The sequence below is a fragment of the Carassius carassius genome, chromosome 35 (assembly GCF_963082965.1).
Source record: "Carassius carassius chromosome 35, fCarCar2.1, whole genome shotgun sequence".
Taxonomy (NCBI): Eukaryota; Metazoa; Chordata; class Actinopteri; order Cypriniformes; family Cyprinidae; genus Carassius; species Carassius carassius.
In genome coordinates, this window is record NC_081789.1 from 24,524,766 (window position 1) to 24,549,781 (window position 25,016).

The window sequence follows — 25,016 nt, forward strand, 5'->3', positions numbered from 1 at the left end:
ACACAAAATCTATTTAATGACTTTAGAAGATTTATTTTAAAAAGTATTTCTTGTGCAACATGACTTTAAGCACATAGTATTTACAGATTTAAAAAGATTTGCGATTTACTGGAGTAATACTAATATATATTATGTGTTTGAACTTAATACAAACACAAATTTTGTCAACCAAAATTTGCATGTGTAACAATTTGTATTGTTTTGTGCATCACATGGTTTGAAAAGTTTTGGTAAAAGCAAAATAAATTAGGACTGCCAAGGGGGTTCAGCAGAAAAAGAAAAAAAAAAGAAAAACCTTGAACAAATATAAATAAAAATGTACATCTCAAAGTTCTGCTTTACAAAATAATAGTATATTTTGATGTGTGTATTATAAATCAGACTTCTGTCCAATTCTAACCTGATATCACATAACATTGATATTAAACAAATGATAGTTTAAAAAAAAAAAAAACTTTGTCTGAATGGTATATGGTGAAAATCGTCGGACACGCACAGTTGCTTTCAATATTGCACTCTCATTTATTCATTTCACTCTAGACATGCTTACCTATGTGTGTAAGTACACATCTTCAATGTATACATACTAAAGTATGTATACGCCAACACACACATAATTAAACATGTAGAATTGTACATATATATTTATATAGACCTATAAATTTACATGTACGCACATTTATAAAAGAGTGCACACAATGCACTCTTGCACACAGGCACGCACGCACAGAAACACTTACAAATGTCATGCGTCTGTGGCTCAATGTTTGTCTCCTGTACGTGAACACACACGCACTCACAGACACAAACATGGATATATATCTCAAACATACTTCATATCCAAAAAGGTCTTTGAAAACAACACCAGGTTGTGATTTTGGACAATTCAACTTTTTTTTTTTTTTTCTGTTTTTAAATCTGAGAATTAAAATAAACTGAAAACAAAACGTAAAACGATAAAGAAAGGCATGGTGCCGTTTCGTCCGATCATAACCGCAGGTAAGGGTGGGGGTCAATTTGCATAATGTATACAGGTTAAGATTTTTCTTTCCTATATTTATTTTATTTTTAATAAAGAACTTTTTCTCTTTTTATATAAACAAAGCAGAAAAAAAAACTAAACTCTACAGAGTAGGTCCCCATCCACAGTCCCTTCTGCCGACAGGGGTGACATCAAGCTGTACAGCGCAGTCAAAAACATATGTATCAGCTTCATTTACAGGTACAGCCATAATCAAGGCACAAAGATCTACAAGTAGATTTTTTACTCTCTTTCAATAAAGTTGTACAAAATAATATAACATTTTATAGTCTGTACAGGAAAGGTGGGGGGGGTCACCCTTGTACAGTCTGTACAGGTTAAGAAACTAAAATAAGAAATGGGGCATTTCTTTTCACGGATGTTTCACTGTTATGTTCCCAAAACCAAACCGAGGCTTCAGCAATGTTTCCGTAGCCCCTCCTCCTCCTCATTTCAAAGGCTCTGCCTCTTCACAGAGCCCCTCCTCCTTGTTTCAAAGGCCCCGCCTCTTTCAAATAAAAGGGGCGTGGTCATCCCCACCATTCTCTGACCTCTCCGCAGTCTTAAGTGGGACAGAAATTCATGATTTGATGCTACATTGTGTGTCCATCTTCATAAAGAAAAACGTCAGTCAAAACCTGATGGAAAAGTGCATTAATTCACTTCCCCAGTGTTCGACATCCCCCGGCCTGCCTCCCTGTCCCCGCTTCTGTCCGCGTGTTATCTTCAGTGTTCAGAAACAGAAAGAGCAGCAGAGAGCCCTGTAGACCAGAAGTCCGGGGTACGAGACTAGGACTCCTGGAGGTCACAAGGTGATGCGATCTTCATAATCTGGCAGGCGCCAGCACGTATACATATATACACGATGAATCAAATTTGAATAAAAAATAAGGAGGTAGCCAGAGGCTTCATGGAATGGCAAAAATATAGGCGAACCAAATAAAAACGTGGGGGGAAAACCCAGCGAGCCTCTCCGCTCCGAATCATCAGTTCAAATAAAACACCTAAAAACTGAAGTGTGGTGCGCCAAACGTCAGTAGTATATTCGTCTGCGGTTTTGGCCTTGTGAGTTTTGAGGGCTGGGGGAGTTTGGAGACCGTTTGTAAAGAGCTGAAGTGAGATCACAAGAGTTCGTACTGCCGCAGGTGCATCCTCTGGATGATGTCTCGGCAGTCGTTGAAGACCCGGCGGATGTTTTCCGTGTCCACTGCACATGTGAAATGGGGGTAACAGTAGTGACGGCCGTCTCCGCTTTCTGTACTGATCCTCTAAGAAAAGACCGAGTGACAATTTGAGATTTCAAATGATTACAACCAGTTTTTCATGATTTATCACCTATTTATTGTAGTTAAGATTTAAGAAACTATATATATATATATATATCTTCCAGATATGTATCCAGATATATATCTTCTGGAAATGTGCTATGAACTTAACACTTCAGACAGAAGGGGGGAAAAATAACAAAAAAGTATATGCTTATTTAAAAAGCTAAACAAGGTGTCTAGAAGAAAACCAGACAATATTCTGACGAATCTCCAGTGAAATTATATTAAGTGAGTCTTTAAAGTTGCAATTAAGTGTATTGAGATTAAAAAGGGACATGAAATAATGGCAAGACAACAATCATTGATGATTTTACTTCAAACTAAATATATACTGTAACTAGTGTAACCATTGTGATTATTACATATTAAATATTTCAATAATTTAACAATTGAACGCTGTGTTCTGGTACATATATACACTAAAAAATTATAGCTGAAAATGAAAAAGTGCATGGTAAATATTTATTCTTTAGAGAACCACAGAATGGCGCCAATTATTAGTTTACTTATTTAAATAGAAAAAAGTAAATATTGGTCAAAAATGTTGGCGAAATCAAACATTGGTCAATATCTAGTAGTCTACAAACTGCCCATCAACAGGGTTCTCCATCATTTCATAATAGAAAAGGAAAATCCCAACAGTCTAAAATCTGACTGCAATAGTTTCATCTGTGTATTACACAATGAAAATACTAACCAAAAACTCGTCACGAATGAAATACTTGGCTCTTGTCACTTTGGGGTCTTCACCGGGTTCAGGAGTTACTGAAAGACAGAAAAGACTCGACGCATTAACATACACTGACCTGCACATGAATCCAGTTCACAATACCAAATGATTTTAAATTTGACAGATCTGAATCTCACTTACTCACACAAATATAGTGCGCACAGACTACTTTTATGATACATTTATTGAGCTTGTGCACCTTTTCCTTTAACCATGTCCATTATCTGCCAACTAACTAAAACTTTAGTCCTTCAGTATAAGAGAACTACTGGGTTTTGATCAGTGGCTGAAAAGTCTAACCTTTATCGGGCAATGTGTAAGAAACATATTCAGGGAAATAATCTTCAATTTTGGATTTCCCAGCTAATACTTTCTCTGCCAGCATGTCTTGTTTGTTGAGAAACAATATGACAGAAATTGTCCGTAACCATCTGTGAAAGGAAGAAATAAAGACACACACAGAGACAGCGGTCAGTAAAGCTTGCACTTACACTTATAAGTAAGTTCTATATTATGAAGAAGAAAAAAAACAAAGGCATCACCTGTTGTTCCAGATACTGCGAAAAAGAGCAAGTGCTTCCCGTAGCCTGTTCGTGTTGTTGTCTTCCCTTAAGACCATGTTATAGCTGCTGCTCGCTACCACAAAGATGATCGCTGTGACGTCTGCAAATCAGCACCACATGTGTGATCAGTGTGTTTTCTTATGTTTAAATGTATATGACGATAGCTATAGTACAGAAAGAATATTAGAAGTCAATGGCTATCGTCAACTGTTTGGTTATTAACTTTCTACAAAATACCTTCTTTTGTGCTCAACATACGAAAGAAACTCATACAGGTTTTTGAACAACATGAGGGTGAATAAATCATGACAGAATTGTCATTTTTGGGGTGAATTATCACTTTAAAGTATATGTAATGAAATTGTTGAAGACCAAACATTACCAAACTTGTTTAACATGCACGTGTCTCATTCACACACTCAGTTTACCATTAAAGCACTGAATCCATTTTCTCCTTTCATCTCTCTGACCTCCCACATCAAACATACTGAAAGAGAAGAAGAACACAGACATGAGGCTGCAGGATGAGAACTGTGTCCCTCTAGTGGACACGTGAAGATAATGTGAAGGTACTGTAAAATCCGCTGCACAATCTTTAATACGTTTCTCAGAAGAGGACTCACTGAAAGTTGACTTTGTCCACTTGAAATCGCGTCTCAAAAATCCCTGAAGTTAACACTCTGCAGCGAAGCAAGTCCTGAAAGAAGGAAGATTGAGAAAAAGTGTGTTCGTTTCTGGAAAACAGCCGTCTCACATGCAGTTTCTCATCTAGAAAAAGCTGAAAAGTACCTGGTCTGTTGGGGTATAGTCACTTTGTCTTACTGCATCAATCCGGTCAAGAAAGCTGTAAAGACACACATGAAGAAAAGCATGAAGAAAAAGCTAATCATTTTACACATTAAGGGGCTTATTTTATTCATGACCAAACTAGGTTTTGGACAATATATAATTATATGTTCAATAGCTCGGTACATGGTCTCTTACATTTACCGAGGCTACATTTATTTGATCAACATTTACAACAATGAATAAGTATTTATTGTCACCTTTAATTAATTTAATGCATCCCTACTTGATAAAAGTATTTCTTTCAAAAGACAAAAACACAACATACAAACACCAAGAAACTTTCAGCTAAGAATCACCTTCAAAAACACTGTTCAGTGTGTCTCAAGTGTGACTTCGGTGCTTTCATCATCTTAAACGCCGGTATTAAAACAACACCCTTTGAAGGTCTAGATATACCTGTTGCTGTATCAAATATATTCACAGGACCTGAAAGAGAACTGGACCCCTGAAAGCATGCCTACAGCAAGTACACAGCTGAGGTATGTTAGATAACAAGCTCATATCTTTCTCTTACTTCCCTGCAGAAAGGCAGAATATTAGCCCAACACTGTGTGACCATCATGTGATATAAGTGCTATCAGCACTAACGCAGACAAATATAGACTCATCCCACAAGCTTGTGACAACAAGACAATCTGCAATGACAGTCAAAAAAAAAAAAAAAAAACACACAAAAAAAAAACCAGGATAAAAGAGAAAAAAGGTTTATGTGGAGATCTCCACTCTTGCTTTTAGCAATTTGTTTAGATGTGAAAATGCAGATGATCTGGTCGTAGTCTAGTCATAATATATGTGAAAGAGTACCTTTATTCAACAAAGACAGATTAACTTTGCCAAAAGTGACAGTTAGGATATGTTACAAAAGATTTCTATTTCAAATACACGCTCTTCTTTTGAACTTTCTGTTCATCAAAGAATCTTGAAAATAAAAATGCATCATGGCTTCCACAAAAATTTGAGGCAGCACGACTGTTTTCATCACTGATAATGAAATATTTCTTGAGCAGCAAATCAGCGTATCAAAATGATTTCTGAAGGATCACGTGACACTGAAGACAGGAGGAATGATCCTGAAAATAGAGCTGCGCATCACAGGAATAAATTACATTTTAAAATGAGTTAAAATAAATAATATTTGAACTAAAAAAACTATTTAATATTTTAATAACAACAATGATACTTTATAATAATTATCATCAATATAATTAGAAAATATTTGTATTATTCTGAATAGCAATACTTTTTCAAAATACTACTGCTTTTCATTTTTTTTTTCAGATCGAAAATAAAAAGAATAAAAAAATAAAAAAAAGTAAAATAATACTCTGGGTTAAATGCATGCCACAGGCCACAGAAAAACAAAAACAATACAATGCAAAAATAGATTTAGTGGAATAAATATATTAAATATTTACCATTAAACATTCAATGCCAAATAAAAACTCTCTCAGATTTACATGATTATATCATCTTTAATATTATAAATTAAATCTTGGGTGACATTGACTGCTTTCATAATTTTTTTGTTTGTGACATATCTTTATGTTTTTTTTGTGTGTGTGTGGTTTCATTAGAACAGACAGTGATGCATGGAAAACTATAGACTGGAAAAAGAACACTATCTGCGAACTCACTGTCATCATTTAAACACTGTTGCTTTTTAAAAACTGTTAACCACCTTCACAACTGCTCAGCAAAACATTCAAACCACAGATTCCAGCACTAGATCGCCACAAATAATAAACACACTGAATGACAACAACTTTGACGCTTCTTCAGTATCAAACACAGCTTTGGCATGAGCTCTCTCATAGAGCAGCGGGGACAAAATCAGCCATGCAAGTGTAAATAAAACTCATGCATCCCTATATACTGTGTGTCCATTCCACCAAACATGCCCATGTATTTCTAATGTTCACCACCAGAGGGCAGATGTCTGTTCAGCTGTAGTAAACCTCACTGAGTTTGAAGTCCAGTGATCTGTCTGAGAATCAACCCAAACAGGTTTTATTTTAATGTGAGCACTCTAAATTACAGTGACTATACATCTCATGACTAGAAAAAGAGCTCTTCAGCAGCATCAGGTGAGCTGAGGAGGTGTTTGTGTGACTATCTGCCATCAAGGATACATACAGTATTGACAAGATGTGCACGGCGAGTCCCCACCTTCATCTTGTGCCGTTTTGCACATACCGAACGTTGTATACGTAGCATCAGTGTTCACACAAAGGTCGAAGGAGAACAATCCAAACAAATTCCACAAGTTGATTTAGGTAGAACTGAAACACAAACTAGCTCAACGATCAAAACTAAAAATGGCACATGACTAAACAAACTGTTTTTTTTAACTAAGCAAGATACTTTGAACTTTGTCATCGCGAAGCTAAACTAAAACCGAAAACATTTTATTTGTTTAGAGGCAAATAATGACATACACAAACAAAAACAATTATATATTTATTTTATCAAATTAATTTAAATTAAAGTGTGTGTGTGTATATTTTTTTTTCAAAGATAAAACTTTCAGTTTCATAGCTATGTTTAAACTTGTGTTTGTATTTGTTTAGCTATTATAGTATATCATAACAACATTTTATATAGTTATAATACAGTTATTTTATATAATAATTTTATATAACATTGGAAACAAAATTCACAATATTGTATGTAGTATGTATATGTATTTTTTTATTTGCCGGACTTGAATATATATAAAAGCATACACACACAAATGCATACATACATATAAGCCAATTAGATATCAGAGATAAAATAATCCATTTTACAATAGTTCTTTTGATTTTTTGGTTGCTCTTATGCTGAAAACATCATCTCTCACGCTGTTAAGTTAAGATAATTAAATACAGATTGCACTCGATGGGTGCTTTAAACGCTGTTTAGGGAACACAAAGTGGATTCTAGATCAGAAAACAGGGAAATTGTACCTGGAGCTATTCCAAAACCAGTTAATCCAGTTCACATGAAACAATGTGGGAATGTTTGAACACGTCTCTTGTGTGTGCTATTGAGTGTGACGGCTCTACAGCTGCGGGTATCGGTGCAAGGTTTCTTACACCACTGATTTAGATTGAGAAAAATACTTGGAACTTGCATTGTTAAATTCAGAACATTTAAAGTTACAAAGGTCTAAGACTTCTCACATTTCTAGTAGTTCTCGAAAAAATTCTTATAAATGTTTATTTTAAATTTAATGTAATTCATTCTGCATACACTCACACACACTGCATGTTCGAGTCTGAGCTGAATCTGGGTCTACAGACACAGAATGAAACTAAAACAAGCTAATTTGACAGTACAGGTCGGGTCAGATCACAGGGTCTTGTTTAGGCCCAAGATCAGGTTTCAGTTTAATGCCCGAGCTTGCACACATAATATTTTTAATATTGCGTTTTCACTCGTTGCAACGATTTAATTGCACATTCATGGAAAGCTGAACGATTAATGAACGATTATAAATTCTTGTAGGTGCTAGCAATGCATGATTATGAAAATGCATGAACTAAAATTATTGTAAAGCATTGCATCTATCAAGTGCATAAATGTAAATACATTAAAATACTATTTAGGAATGCAAAGGATCGTAATTTGCATTCCCTAAATTATTTTACATTCTTTGTAACATTAAAGAATTTAGTCTTTAGTTTGAATTAACTGAAAATTGTAAACAAATCAAACAAAAGTCTTTGCATTGTTTTTCAGCAAAAAATAAATACATAAAAATAATTATATATATATATATATATATATATATATATATATATATATATATATATATATATATATATATATATATATATATATATATATATATATATATATATATATATATATATATATATATATAAAATTTTGTTTTTTATAATTCTCATTTACATGAGAACAGAGGAAACAAAAGTAAAAAAATATATATTGTTACAAAATAAAAAAAGTTGCAAAAATAATTTACCTAACAATTAAAATAATATAAAGCAAAAAAAGAAAAAAGGGTTGCTAAAATATGCCTGAGAAAAAGTGAGACCAGATAAAAAAAAAAAAAAGTGTGATAGAATTTTTTTTTACAAATATTATAATTACAAATCATTACAAATACTCAAATTCATAGAACCAGAGAAAAAAAAAACAGTCATTGAATAATAAAAGAGCGAGAGACTGTTTAGTACTGTATCGCATGCCTTCGATGAGAAGAGGAAGGGTGGTTGTTGCTGGTTATTGTATGATGATTGAATCGCAAAATGGCCATAAACAATTAGTAAACTGCAGAACATTATGTTTTCTAATACACGCACAAATTGCATATATTCTGAGAGCGCTGCATGAGCTCATGGCCAGGGTTCAATGTTCAAGGCACAAGGAAAATCTGCGCTGAAATAAGTCTTAAAAATAAAAATTGGCAAAACACATAGGGGGGAAAAACACTGAAAACAGTGTTCGGTCTACAGTTTTATTTTGTAATAAAAGAATTTTCATTTCAGTGCATTGCAACCTTATTATAGACCTTAAACTCCTTAAACACACACTGAAAAAATAGGCATAGAAATACTTTTTAATCATAAATTGCTAGTAAATAATCAACAAACAACACCTTATTAAATGTGAAATTGTAAGTAGAAAGACTATTTTTTGTAAAGCATACTGATTAACACTTTTCAATAAGGTTCATAAGTTAACATTAGTTAACTACAATAGTTAACATGAACTAAGAATGAATAATAGCATTTAATAATCTTTTCATATTAATTTCAGCATTTACTAATGCATTACTAAAACAGCAAGTTATGTTTGTTGACAGTGGTTACTACTCTGTAAACTAACATGAACAAACAATGAGCAACAGTGTTTTCATTAACATTCAAAAAGATTAATAATAATGTATCGTTCATTCATGTCAGTTAATACATTAACTAATCCTAACAAGTGACACCTTATTGTAAAGTACTTAAATCATCCTTGCTTTATTTCCAACTTTGAAAAATCATTTTTACAGTGTACATATGTTGAAGTAACATACTTTCCACAAGATATCTGTATACCGGTTGTAAATCATTTAAAAGCTGTATTTAATATAACAGCGTAATGGTTTAATAATCACTATTGGTATTCATAGCTGTGAGCGGTTGTGCCATTCTATTTTTAGCGAAATGCTGGCAAAATCTCTAAACAGAAACCCCAAATGCTAAAAATGGAATTCATAATCTGTTGCTATTTTTATCAACTGCACGTGTGCATGTTTGTTTGTGTTTCTATGTAAGAAAAGGCAGAAAAAAGCAGGGCGAGAGGAAGAGAGAGCGAGCACTGCTGTACATCAGTGAATGTTTATTCTCTCTAAGCACTTATGAGGGTCTGATATGTATAACCACACACACACAAACACACACACACACACACAGGCTCTTTCTGCGCCTCACCTTCTCTTTCTGACCTTCCTTTGTTTACGCGCATTGCCGGGATACTCCCTTTGATTCGGCAGCGCGCACACACACGTGACACCCTCCACCAGTGAGTGCTCTGCAGTGCTGCGCTATAAATAGCTCCTGCTTGCCCCGGCTGCGCTGTTCCTTTACATAAGCGCTGGCGGAGGGAGGAGGGGGACAGACAGCCCAACCACAATCTCCATACAGCCAGGCCTGCAGAACCAACGCCACACACAACTGGGATCTTTCTCTCTCTCTCTCTCTCTCTCTCTCTCTCTCTCTCGGACTGCTGCTTTCAATGTTTCTGTAGTGTCCTCTATCACAACAGCACTGTCTCGGTCTCACCGACCCACTTCCGTACGAACGTGTATTTGTGTGACATCGACATGTAATCCGTTTTCTTTGATCCTCAAAATAGACATGCCATTAGAAACAGAAACGAACACAGACAGATGTCACAAAACCATGCAATCGTGTAATGATCTCACAGGCCAAAGGGCAGTCCAGATGCACTGCATCAAACCCTCTAACAACATACTGTAATGACACTCATGAATTGTCTTTCTAATCTTGTAAAAATAATATAAAATATCAAATTAATCGCAATTAATCGCATCCAAAATCAACGTTTTCTTTATGTAATATGTGTGTACTGTGTATATTTATTATGTATATATAAATACACATACATGGACATATATATTTCAGAAAAAAGTTATTTGTATATATTAAATATATTTATTTATAATATAAATTATATGAATATAAAAATAGACATGTAAATGTAAATATTTTAAATATATATAGTGTATGTGTGTATTTATATTTATAAATATACACAGAACATACACATGTATATTATGTAAACAAAAACTTATTTTGGATGCGATTTATCACAATTCTTCATTTGATAGCATTAATATATATATATATATATATATAGAACGATAGATAGATTGATAGATAGATAGATATATAGATAGATATAGATGTATAGATACACACACACAATTTAAGACAACATTTAATCTCAGTAATGTCAGGTCTGTTTAAATAAAAATAAATATCAGGTAGGCCTATGTTTACACACACACACACACACAAAAACAACAGTTTTCCATCTTTTTTATGTTAAGGTGTGATGCCTGATTTCACTTTAAAAATCAAAATCTTAAATTCATAAATAAATGTGAATATAAAAGAAAATAATTATTTAAGAATGCACTGTATGAACTATTTATGAAATGTATACTTTCTGTAACATTAAACAATGTAGCTTTTGGTTTAATTTGAATTCATAGAAAATTATAAACAAATCTGTATTGAGTAAAATGTCATTATTTTACAGAAAAAGCATTTTTTATGAATTCATAATTGTCAAAGTTACAAATACTCATACTGACATATAACACTGCATTTTTTTTTTAAAGAAACTATAGGAAATGATTGTAAATGCTTTTAGAGCTTTAGTCTGAACACTGCATGGCATATTACAAGCTTTAAAAATGGTCTAGTAAAAAAATGAAAGATATTGTTTATAAATATTATTATTTCTATATAAATAAACATTCCTTAATATCAATATTCTGTTCATTTAGTGAAATGGTGTGGAAAGCATGCCTTTCTTTGTTATGTTTAATTACATTGTATTGTTTTTTCCCACCTAAGGCTGTATTTTAAGTCATTTTAGAGTAAATATAAATGTATATAATAAATAATATATGTGCATAACATTGTCAAATATTATCAAACGTGTTTAAAATGGTCAAATGTCTAAATAATACTGGGATATAATTACTGGATTACTGGTGTTTGCTAAAGCCAGCATAACTATTGTTATTGCTCATGCTTAGGGTTAGTGTTCTAAACAAACCTTTAACCCCAAGTATTAAACTTTAGCACAGAACTTGTCCTGCAAAATGATTTCTGTATGAATGACCTCCAATTACGTGCTTTGTTGAGGAGAGGTGTGCTATTACTTTTCCAGGCATTTAATAAACACTTGGGCAGACAAAATACAGGTGCGAAAAAGGACATACTCAAGAAATACCTAGAAATCATAGACTGGAGGGTGTGTACTCTCAATCCAGTTCAGCAAGCAACCAATCAGAACACTCGGGCAAATAGCAAATGCACAGAAACACACTTTGATTTTACATTACATTACATTGCATTTATTCATTTAGCAGACACTTTTGTCCAAAGCGACTTACAGTGCATTCAGGCTATCAATTTTTACCTATCATGTGTTCCCGGGGAATCGAACCCCCAACCTTGATAACGCAATGCTCTACCACTTGAGCTACAGGAACACTTTAAACTACTTAAAACACCTTAAACAACTGCAAAGTTCTGGCTGCATGATTTTGGGTGAAAAAATTCTATAGATTTTTCTGATTAAAGAAAAAATTTAAAAATAAATATTCCAAGTTTGCTGTGCTTGTATGTAGCTGCACAGTTTGACCAAAATGTTGTCAATGTCAATTTAAATATTCATTTACATTTAAATAATCGTTTTAATTTTTTATTAATATTTTCATTATTATTTATTTTTCGAATAATGCTCCTATATAAAATTATATCACAATGACAAAAAATGTTACTGTTGTAATCTTTCATTTCTAATATTTAAGAAACATAGTAATTGTATTTTACATGACAACTTACTAAATTAACATTATAAAAAAAATACTGATTTATCTATTAAAAAATTCTACATTTAAATCATTTGAAATTGTTTTAAAATTCCTTGTTTTATTGTTGTTATTAATTTCATTTCCTTTTATGTAAAGCACTTGCCTAACCCTAACACTAATATTTATATATCTTAATTTCTTATTTTCAGCACTTTTTGACGGTAAAGAGCAGAAAGCCCTTTTGTTGAATGCTTATGATTACTAGTACGGGAAGATAGTTGGCACATGTTGTGTTCCCAATGCACAGTAGAGTGACCCAAACTCCGAGCAGATGCAAAATGGAGTTTGTATGGAGCAGTATTTCCTGTGAATCATCTCTGAGACACTTGAGTAAATCATAACCTTTAACCCTTTCGAGTCATAGCGCAATTTCAGTTTTATTCCGGTAAACTGTGCAGCCCTACCCAAAAATCAAGTGAGGGAGAGTTGAAACACCACTAACATTTTCTTCCAAAACTGTTACTTCCAAAAACAACAACAACAACAACAAATAAGATTGATCTGAAAACAGTTTCTAAGTCGACCTGAATCACAGCAAACACATCTGAGCAGACACTGATTTGAAGTTGTATAACAGAGGAATTCTCAGTATTGTAAAAGTCTTCCACAAAGAACAAGCCTGTATTGAGAGCAGCTGGGTGTCTGTATGATCCTCCGAGCATCTCCGGGCCTTTTCTGACTGAGAGACAACAGTCTCCATTATGTGTCAGGCACTGCACTAGCTGGTGATGCTATCTGTGTCTTACAAAGCGGCTGACCAACTCCCATGACCTGACCACCCTCCTCACGCTTTCATACCTGACACATGGCCACTGTTATACAGCAGAAACACCAGCACTGGCCTAAAAATGCCACCAGAGGATGTAAAAACAATCTACAATCTCGCTTTTATATATATATACACATATATATATATAACATGTTTTTAGTGGGCTGCCTGAATGTCTTAAGGAAGCCCTGAATAAACAGGTTGGTTTTGCATTTATCTGAGCCTGATCATGCACGTTTCTTCTAGGGATGTGCAAAACTTCATATTTTCAAAACAGACTAATTGCTCGGTTGCCTGAACTGGTTTCAGGTTTACCTGACCCCGATTTACAGACACAACTTTTCCGAGAAGGTTTTACAGTGCACACCATTTGAAGCTCAGTGGCTTCAAACAAAGGGTTTTTAAAACTAGTCTGCCTTACTAAACAACTAGTCAGTTGTTGGATAACTAATCCAAATCAATCTCACAATAAACATCTACATTACTGCTCGGAAGATTGATATTAATACATTTTTATTAAAGGAATTAATACTTTTATACAGTAAGGGTGCATTAAATGCATTAAAACTGACAATAAATACTCTCATTACAAAAGATTTAGATTGTAAATAAATTATTTTCTTTAAAATAAAGAATCGTAAAAAATAATGCATCGCATTTTCCATAAAAACATTAGGCAGCACAACTGCAAATCGGCATATCAGAATGATTTCTGAAGGATCATGTGACACTGAAGATTGGAGTCATGATGCTGGAAATACAGCTGCGCATCACAGGAATATATTACATTTGAAAATATATTCAAATAGAAACCAGTTCTTTTGAATTCTATTCAAAACATCAGTAAACTCGAATGGCTGACCACAACAGCTTTCAAAATGGCTACCACCATACAAATAAACAGAACCACTAACAAACATCCAAGCGATTATCATAACTATCAACGGAGAGGAAGACGTTATGTTTTCATCTACTTCTTGAATAAATGACCTTTTTTTGGTAGCAGCAACTTAGGCAATAAGCAAAACATAACCAAAAGTCGCCATCATAATATAGACACCTAGTTAAGTGTACGATTAAACTTATACTTACTAATGCGCACAGTCGATTAGTTGATATTCGTTGGAGCGCTCATAACACGCCTTAACGCCCTCATCATCCCAGAGCTTCTTCGCATGATCGAAAAATTCCTGTGAAGACAACAAACATCTGTAAAACAGCAATTTCTTACAAAAGTAGAGCATCTGCATGCCAAAATGACTGAATTTCAATAGCATTAGCAATCATTTGGCCTCTTCATTTCATTTAGGACATATTTCTTGTACTGATACCACTACATAATTGCAGCTACATTCATAAAATGTGTTTTGGTTAAAAGCCTTTTGGCTGTTCTGGAAATAGACTGACTGATCACACCGGCCCGCCGCTGCTCCGAGCACATCTCATCACGCAAGCATTCAAACGATGGCTTCTTTTCCTACTTGTGCGCAACTTTACATAATGTACTGAAATAAATGTATTATTTTTTGAACAACTTTATTAGCTGTTACAGACATGTACTTTTTTATGGAATGATATTGCGGACATATTCAAAAGGCATTGCAAATTGTATTTGCAATTGCGTTTTCCATTTGTGGACGCATAAAATGTGACATAATCCAAACGCAAATGCAAATCGCGCATTACCGTTTTCATTTTCGATTAAGTGAACGCACAGTGTCTGCCAAATTTAAAATGGAAATGCAAAGTCCATTTGCAATTGTGTTTTCCATATCTTACGAGCTATGAGCCTGTCATATTTAAATAGCAATATTAATTACCACATTTGCCTTTTCACTCTCTCTGCACTGTGCATGTAAACTGCCAAAACTCAAATGGAATCGCAATACCTTTTGCATTTGAATTTCAAACGTCTACATGGAAACCTGTCAATCAAGTGACAGGGGTGGGGCCATTTTATTGGGTGTGTTTACATTGGGAAGTGAAGATCGTACTAAAATGTACCATGTTTTTACTAGGGTAAATATGAGTTAATGATAGTGTTTATAATTAAGCCACAGTAGCCACAAATGTACAGTTGTCTGAGACGTTATGAAATGTTCTTTAATATCATGAACCATAAAATGTAATGTCCGCAATATCATTCCATACTTTTTAGAACTAATGCCCATATGTTACAAGAAAAAATTTAATATATTTCTTGAACCGCAGTAAAATAGTTTTTTTTTTTTAAAGGTACAAAGCTGGCACTGGGACGGTACTCTAAGGTACAAGAGCTAAAATGTACATCCATTCCTCTAAATGGGACCAATGGATCCATAGCAGTGAATGGGTGCCGTCAGAATCAGCTGATAAAAACATCATAATAATCCACCCGACCCGACTCTTTTAAATCATAACCTCTGATTTGTGTTTAGAACGGTTGTAAAGGTGCTTGATCTGTGCACACTTCTCTAATTATTCATTTGAGACAACTTTTTACCCTGAAAAAAGAAATATTATGGATAGAGGACTCATATTTTAACTGGAAGCAATGATTTGAAGTTCAACGCATCTTAAAGATGTATTTGTTTGTAACAAGCATGCAGCTTTTCATTCTCAAGATGTTAACTAATGGACTGGAGTGGTGTGGATTATTGTGATGTTTCTATCAGCTGTTTAGACTCTCATTCTGACGGCACCCATTCACCGCAGAGGATCCATTGATGAGCAAGTGACGTAATGCTAAATGATGAATAACCAAACATATCTACATCTTGAATGGCCTGAGACTGTATACTATTTTTCTTTTAAATAAATTTTTGGGTGATTTGTTCCTTTAAGGTAACACACAAAATACATGTTACCAGTCAATATTGCATCTTTCACCTGTTGAACCTACGAGAAAACTTCCTCAATTTTCTGGACTTTCCAGTTCATGAGTACCATTAATGAATTAAAGAGAAGTCCAGGAGCTGAGAAAAGATCTGTGGTCTAAAAGTGTCTAATTATAAATCTCCATTATCTGAAAACACAAAGCCAACACAGCTTTCTAAATGTGCTAGCATACCACAACAAAATAAGAATTAAAAAAAATAACTGACACCATCGCACACTACTTAGTACTGAAAACTAAACTCAAGCACAGCAGAAACATATGCTAAGCTAAAAGACAGAATCCGTACGACTTCTACAGTTTATAATTAGTGTCCGTTTCAGTTTGATGCAGCCAAATCAGATGGAAATCTACTAATTTTACTGGAAATTCATAAGGTCAACCCAATTCCAAAGTTATTACTTGATACCTTGAAACAAGCAAGGCTGAGAAAACAACATTGCCAGTCTTTCCACGACTTCGGTGTCTTTTAATGACAGACACAAATATCAGGTTCAGTAAACCTACGCCAACCTGCAGCTAAAACACACAGCTACTTTAAGAACACAAAATGTCTAAATTACAAAAAAATTTGCTTCGTTGACAAGTGCAAAAAGACTATATTTGTATCTCTGTCCTGAATTACACTCAGTCAACTGACAACTAAAGTAACTGATGCAAATGCATTTAATGTGAAAACCTTCTCTGTCCCGTGGATTAGTCAAGGTCTCCTGGATTAGTCAATCTGGAAATTAAATTCTACATATGAACCCAAAATATCCCTCGCTAACATAACCTAATGTGCTAGCAAACCACAGATGCAATGTATGACAAAGTACAAACAGAGCGTAATATATCATAGCAACATGCTAACTGTATTATTGCATAGTTTCAAGAAAAAAAATAGATTATTTTAACTACTGCCTTAAATGTATAAAACATATGCTAAATGTAAATTAATTTTTAAACATTTTAGGTGTTTGCTAGAAATGCTAGAACTTTTAACTGCTGACAAAATTAAGACTTCAATTAATTTTAATCCTTACTGTTAAAAATTATCATATTTATCTTCCATTTAAATGACAAACTCAAACACCTCAAAGCAGCCAGTATCTGCATTCCCACAAAGCAGCTTTTGTCAGTAACATAATCAAACTTCTAGCAAGTAGCAGGGGTTTCACCTCAAGGACGTGATTTTAAAAAAAGATCATGCAAACTGGTATTTTCATAAATCAAAAGACTCACACAAAACCTCTCGGTAAGCGGCTCAAAAACCTCAGAACATTTACACAAATTCAAACAGCATTCAAAGCTTCCTGGGTAAATGATGAAAATGAGGCTCCTTACCTGTGTGTAATCAAAGTCAGAGAGGGGCGCTATGCTTTTGATATAGTCGATCCTAAACTGGTCCTCTGGATTGGCGAGCGGGACGGGTGGTATTAAAGTGCTCATTGCAGAAACTATGGTCTAGAAATAAAAACCAAAGAGTTATGAGCCATGAGACCAGATAAGATCTAGAAAACAACTTTTAGAAACTAAATCAGGAATGAAAGGGGCTCACTCACCACGATGGCGTCCTTCACATTTTTGCGAATGTCTTGAATTTTCTGTTTCTTTTCCCTATATGTGAAAACATTTCGATTTGGTCAAAAGACTATTTAAAATCTCCAACTACTAGTTCTAGGAATAGTTAAAGGCCCAATATGTACGTTTTTGCCACTAGAGGGTGCGTATTCAGAACAAACAAAGAAACAAAAGTGTACTTTGAGTGTGGAATCAGTGGAGTTGTCGTCTTCAACCCCACAGCCGATGCAATTCAACGGGACTCTGGCATCAATTATGTTCATGGATTTAGATTTATAACATCGTAGTATGAAGCAGGGAGAGGCGGAAAGCCGTCGACGTGAAACGAGGCCCCTGAACGAGCACAACACATGGCTCGAAAGCAGCGGAGCTTTTATTATGCCACAGTCGACCGCTGTGTGTCCTACGTATGTGGTGTAAAGCAGCGCTGTTGAAAGCTCTGTTATAATGTTACTCTGTGCAGTTGTCACCTGTCTAATTAAACGCATAACATGTTAAAGCATCTTTGGTGATACCATGTTTTCCATGATGTCATTGGCATGCGACGCAATAAGGGACGAGCCACTTTTTCAAATTGAAATTTCTCTAGATTTAAGTTCGAAACATCTGGGATAATGCAAGTAAACAAGTCAACAAAATATATAACACCATTCTAGTGGCTTTTGGATATTTTAATAAAAAAAATCTTACATATTGTGCCTTTAAATCACAATTTTGTCACTATTAAATAACCTTCATAACTGATTTTCTGTGGAACACAAAATTAGATCAGATTTCAGGTGATCTTAAAACAGCTATTTTCCACACAGTGACAGCTCAAAATTAGCTCAAGAAATGCCATAAAAACTATATATTATACATTCCATAAAATGAATAAAATTTGAGAGCTGAAGTGAACGGAAAGGCCTTTAGCAACTAACGATTTGAATTTCAGTCTCTTCCTGGTGCAAACCTATCATATGACTTCAGAAGACATATGAACTACTTTTATGTTATCAAATAGTTTGGAGCTGGACACGGCTGCACAGAATGTGTCATTTAGTCAGGCTATTACAATTATTATCTTTACTTAGACACAGATTCTATACTAGCATTTAAGAGTGATGTTGCAGTAAGGCACTAGCTGATAGCATGTAGTGCTACATCACAATCTGCTTCAGCATGTATGAGGGTTTCCTTCGCCATGCCGAGGCTGAAGACAGGGCCCAGCACTCACATAACGCCCTCACATGCACATATGTGACATCAGTACAGTAAACAGATACTCACTCCGCATTAAACCCGTTGACGTGAAGAATTCTCATCTGCTTCACGATAGTGCTTTTCCCCGATTCCCCAGCACCTAGGAAAGCAAATACAGCCGTGTGAATACATGCAAAGTCTCTCAGATACTTCAGATATCACGGTGTGTGTTCTTCATATGTACAATCCGACATGCCAGATTGAGCTGTCAAACACGGTGCGTTTGAAAACACAGCCTCGTATGGGTCTCGTATGTCGGATATAACGCCTCAAGTCTCCTCTTACCCAACAACAACAGTCGATGTGTGGCTTTATAAGCCTGCCTCTCTTTTTGCAACTGTTTCTCTATTTTCTTGTTGGCCTCTCGCTGTGTTTTCTCGTCGATGCGCTGGTCTTCGGTTTTACTGCTCCCCAAACACCCCATCTTACTTCCTCGAAGCCAATCTGCGCGCTGCCCTTATGAACGATCAATCCAATTCCGATTCCAAAGAGAGAAAATGATCCACAATAGACAGAAAAAAAGGTCGCCGGGAAGGGTTTTGTTTCTCCTCGGTTTACAACGTCTCAAGCAGCCCGGGCGTCATTCAGGCGACGGGATTGATGAAACTGCTCACATATCGATCGGTAAGGTGGGATATGAACTTGCATCTGGATCCGGGGGTCTCTGGGAGCCCCTGCCAGGCGCTCTTCTCTTCTTTTCTGTTCTCTCGCCCTCTCTGTATTTTTCTGTGTGATATTCTCTGCCTGTATCTCTGCTGTAGTCTGTAACTCAGCACTGCCTCTGTCTGTCACACCTGGTAATGGCCGTTTAGAAGAACCAGGAAAACTGTTACAAAGTATCGTTGACTGCTGGAACACTGTAACGAACGAGATCGTAAATCGAACGTTTCGACGTAACAGCGCGAGTAAAGAATGAAACCATGTAAAGTGTAGCGAATGTGACATTGTAGCTGAACGGCTGGGTCTCAAAGTCTGTCAGGTTTTATACTGGAAAAACAACAACATCTTAAACCGGTCTGATCTGGTTTTGCAGGTCTTAAACGGTTTGGGGTCTCACAGCCTGACAAACTCAAAGTCCTCCATGTAAGGCCAACCTGACTACTGATAAACTGGGAGCTATGTTCTGTTATTATACTGATTAATTTAGCACACAGTTTTTAATTATGATGTCTGGCTAAAACCACAACTTTCTCACTTTTACTAGATGCAATTATTATTTTTTAGTTATTATACAAGACCATAAAGGGACTGAATTCATCACCGACTAGATGAGTTTCACCACATAATGATTAATATAAAAGAAACCAACAATGGCTTCAACAAGAAATCCCAAACCTTTTTTTCTTCCAGGTCAATTATTTGGTCTGATCTTTTCAGACTTTTATTTCATCAAATCATCATATATGTCAACAAGCGACTTCTTTAAAAATTGCAGTTCTCTTATTTTATCCTTAAGAACACATATGACTTTCACTTCTCATAAAACGTCTATTAAAAGCTTTTAAATTCATGTGAACTGACGTGACTTTTGTTAAACCATTAAGCAACTGTGGGAAACCATGAAACATGCACCATACTTGCAAATACAGTATATTTAAACATGGATTAAAATTATGAAAAAAAAAAACATTTTCAAAGCACTTTGCAAGCACATTTACTCTTGCGCTGAGATATAAATATATAATAATAATAATAATAATAATAATATCAAAAATATATAAAAGTATATAAAAATATATAAGAAAAAAACTATTATATGTATATATGAGAAAATGTTTCCTAGTGGCTCAATTGGGTATTAACAGTATAGAAAACAGAAGCATTAGTGGTTTGGGGATTTTAAATGACATAACATTTTAAAAATATAATATATGACTATAAATAAATACTTTAGGCCAAACTACTTTAGGTCAGGAAAACAACAAAATCAGACAAACAATATTTTAAAATTGCAGCATCATCATGTGAAGTATTGTTCATACAGAAACGATTCTGTAGAAGTTTTATTATTATTTTTATATCAAAAATGATGTGTGATAGTTGTGCTCAAGTTTGAAAGTCTGAATTAGTGTCTTCAAACAAGAAAACAAAACAGTTCATACCAGACGGCATTATTAGTTTATTTAAGCCTTACTTTAACATTTAAAAAAACGTTATATGGATATATGTTAAGCCAATTTTATTCAAACCACTGCAATTTCTGCAGAAATTTTTCTATAGGTACCAATTTGTTTCACTGTGTTAGACTGGATGGAAGAGTTCTTTTGGCAAAATCGTTGATGCTTGTATTTACTCGAGGATTAAATCTACATGTATGTTTCTGGCCTAAAGCTCAAATCTTTCAGAACAACAGAGCATATTGCATAATGCTATCATTACAATTAGCTAGCCATATGCAGTTAGGGCCACAAAAGAGCCAAAGTACACGTTCAGTAAATGATAAAACCTATTTACAGGGTGACAAAGTTCAGTTTACAGACCACATACACTTCACATTGCAATGCTGCAGAAAGGAACAATACCGACTTGTGTGGAAGCATGACAACCTCTTGCTTTTTCCCCTAAAGGATTCCCTACATGGTTCACCCATAATCAAACAATTCAACACTTATAGAAGGAGCTATACACCCCTTTTGGCTATTAACGGGTGAGGCATCCATTACAACAGACAAAGCATGTGCTATGTTTAATATAGGTCACTTTAAAAAAAGGCTATTTTTGAGCATTTCATTAAATATAAGCTAATAGTCATGTATTAAATAATAGCCAATGGGCAAACATACCTGTTACCGCTATTAAAAGAAAATGATATTCACTTTAGGGATGTGTTATCTACTACTTGATATGCCACTAATTTAAGTAGTTACAGTACAACTTGTACAAAGACATTCCCAAGGATGTATCGTTCTTCTGAACTAAAAATAACTGTACCATAAAGCTTCAAGATAACTCCGCGAGATCCTCCATTAAAGTTAATTTATAATCCACATCTTGGATGACTTCTCTCTTTATAATTCTATTATCCATTTCTAAAAACTGACAACATCTGCAGCCTAGGTTGTTAAATCAGCCTTTATGTAATTTCAATTTCATAACACTACTGTAAACCCAGACTTCCTTAGATTAATACAAGAAAAGAAATATATGAAATTAAAATAGAAAAATATGAATGCATGAAGATCTGAGATGCCATTCTGTGTTTGTCTTTGGCCAAGTATGTCAGAGTTCAACTGAGTAAACCTTGCAAATTTGCTCTCTCTTTATTAATAGCTCCAAAATCATTGCTGGATTTGAGTTTGGTCCGAGTAGAGGAACAGTTCACCCAAAAATGAAAACTGTTGCTTCTGCCTAAAATATGCGTCCGTAATATTTTCGGCAGAAGCAACTTTTAAAATTAAAAAGTCTTGATGCATTTGTTTCTTATAAACAGACCTTTTTTTGCTTCACAGAAGTTAACTAATGTACTGGTGACTACTTGTGGATTATTGTGATGTTTTTATCAGCTGTTTGGAGTCTCATTCTGATGGCACCCATTCACTGCAGAGGATCCATCGGTGAACAAGTGATGTAATATCATCTTCATCTAGGATGGCCTAAGAGTAAGTTATTTTTCAGCAAATGTTCATTTTTTTGGGTAAACCATCACTGTCCTTCTTTATATCAAGTGCCTTTTGATAGAGCAGCATGAAAGATTATGGAACAACTGTAAATTCATCACGTTATCAGTAGCAATGGACAATAAATGAATGAAATCAATTGACAGTAAGTCTAATACCTTTAGACCTAATGACTCATGCCTTTTGAAACACGTATCCACACAAATGGTTTCAGTATTCAATCAGCACAGACATCACTTAGCAACTTACCAAACTTTACAGTCCAGTGCTAAAGACATATCTGGAAAACTGATCTTTAGATAAAGGAAAATGCTCTTGCAGCATTTAAAACAGCTGTAGAATCAAATTAGGTACTTGTATTTAATATGATACTATTCAGTACGTTTCTGTATAGTGTTGTCTAAAATCAAATGTGCATGTGTGTAGTTCAGCAGGTCGTCTAGCTGGTTTCCAGCATTAAACTGAGAGATATCAGGATATTTCTGTGAGTTGTCAGTTTCCCAGAGGTCAAAGTAATAGATTCTTTTACTATGACTCCATATCTTATCAAAGCATCATATCCTGGCTGAAAAACTATATGAGCTCAGTTTTATTTTCTGATATCTTGCTCACTTACATCATCACCATATCCATTAATTGCCTATAGAAGGAGAATAATGCACTTTTTAAAACTATTTTTTTATTTTTATTTTCTTTAAAAGGCCCAAGATGGCAAATAATACATATAAATAGATAACATAAAATAATGTATGGTTAATTCTTTTTTATTTATTTTTTTTTAAGCCTGAACATCTAAATGTATTATTATAGAATTATTTTAATGCCTCGAAATACATGTAACGATGCATTTTATCTTTGTATTTTGCAATAAATAATTGTAAAACTTGGTTATTATCATATTATACTTTTAATGCGTTAAACAAAATGGCAAATCTACCTCCAAAAAAACAAAACAAAAAATTATATATATATATATATATATATATATATATATATATATATATATATATATATATATATATATATATATATAAACTATTTATAATGTTCGCTATGTTTTTAATTGACCGATATCTTTACACATTCAGTTTTTCTCCTCAAATCTCATTGTTTTGAAGCATTCCACTTTTTCTTAATTGATTTGGTCAAAAAATAAAATAATTATTATATTTACTTTCATGAAAATAGGCATAGTTCATAAATGCTTTTATGGTTGTAGTCTAATAATTATTTAGTTATGTGTCAAAAGCAGAAATCAAACCAGCATATGATAAAAAATAATTGGTCTCGGTCATTAAAATCCTAATTAATTAAGCTCTACAAGTGTATTATGATGAGTCGTTAAGGATGTACTGAGAATATATTCGTTTTTTAAGTATATGCTAGCATACATTTTAGCACGGCTATATGACGTCAATGCCCACTCGTTTTCAATAACACGACAATAATTAGAAGAAAAAGAAGAAGAGATGCAACATACAGTAATCACGGCAGCATCACCCACCTAAGAGCAGCAGCCGATGCGTCTGCTTATATTCCCGTTTGAGCTCCTTCAAGGCCCTGTCAATGTTCTTACTGACTTTCTTGGCCTCCTTCTCGGCCTCCTTCTCCTCCACCACCACCAGTTTGTCCCAGTTCTTGTGTTTCTGGGCGCTGCTGGGAGTCTGGAGCAGCTGCAGCCTCCTCTTTCCTCCTCCTCCTCCTCCGTTCTGGATGAGCGCTCTGTCCGCGTCGCCACGGCGGAGCTCCCCGGCGTCCCCGGCGCGCAGAGGGGAGGTGGATGATGTCTTCCCGCTGTTCCCCCCAGAGTCCTCGTCGCGCTGCCTGGAGCCCCGGACGCACGACGGCATCATCATCATCCCCGGACCCTGAGGCTGGTGATCTGACTCCGAGTTGGAAATGGATCCACTGAGGTCCCCGAACAAGCGGGGACGCAGACTGTAACACAGCCCCATGATGTGACCAGGCGCTCACTGTTGATATTTGATCATAAATAAACAACAAACGCTCTATTCCCAGTGATTTAGGGCGTCATCACTTGAGCTGATAGCACTCGGTGCATTTCCCAGCCACGCGTAATCGCAAAATGATGCTCTTGTATTTACAAAATGTCATTTTGTGTTTTCTTGAAGTCCAACCTACGCGCAATAGTCGGTGGATCACCTGACATCTGCCTGTGCTGACAGTGCAGGTCCACCTTACCGTAAAGAAACCAAAAGCCCAACCACACAAAACCAGTGGACACATATGGGGTCACAGGTGCTTTTTTGCTCACGTATTGGGTGATTTGTGCTTCTAAGGCCACGTTGGGGGTTCTGGATGATCGTAGTC

At 35.0% G+C, this 25,016-nt stretch overlaps 1 protein-coding gene across 2 annotated transcripts; it reads right to left on the minus strand.

Annotated features, from left to right (window-relative positions):
* Window positions 1-8: 8 nt before the first annotated feature.
* gnal2 (guanine nucleotide binding protein (G protein), alpha activating activity polypeptide, olfactory type 2) lies at window positions 9-24,988 on the minus strand. Of its 2 annotated transcripts, none has more exons than XM_059525095.1 (12): window positions 24,190-24,988; window positions 19,096-19,168; window positions 17,808-17,862; window positions 17,590-17,709; window positions 14,481-14,578; window positions 4,432-4,486; window positions 4,266-4,339; window positions 4,071-4,129; window positions 3,622-3,742; window positions 3,380-3,510; window positions 3,047-3,114; window positions 9-2,289 (listed from the first exon to the last, which is right to left on the minus strand). In XM_059525095.1, the coding sequence occupies exons 1-12, from the start codon at window positions 24,638-24,640 to the stop codon at window positions 2,143-2,145; spliced, it is 1,452 nt and encodes a 483-aa protein (XP_059381078.1). In that variant the 5' UTR covers window positions 24,641-24,988; the 3' UTR covers window positions 9-2,142. The 2 variants fall into 2 exon arrangements, with proteins under 2 accessions (XP_059381078.1, XP_059381079.1); XM_059525096.1 differs by lacking the exon at window positions 24,190-24,988 and adding an exon at window positions 19,354-20,188.
* Between the last annotated feature and the right edge of the window lie 28 nt (window positions 24,989-25,016).

Excerpts from the sequence above, each read along its gene's own strand:
- gnal2 (XM_059525095.1), bottom strand. The coding sequence starts at position 24,640 with ATGGGGCTGTGTTACAGTCTGCGTCCCCGCTTGTTCGGGGACCTCAGT. Across the intron at positions 4,340-4,431 it reads ACTATACCCCAACAGACCAG|GACTTGCTTCGCTGCAGAGT; the intron begins GTACTTTTCAGC and ends TCCTTCTTTCAG. Across the intron at positions 3,115-3,379 it reads TTACACATTGCCCGATAAAG|TAACTCCTGAACCCGGTGAA; the intron begins GTTAGACTTTTC and ends TCTGTCTTTCAG.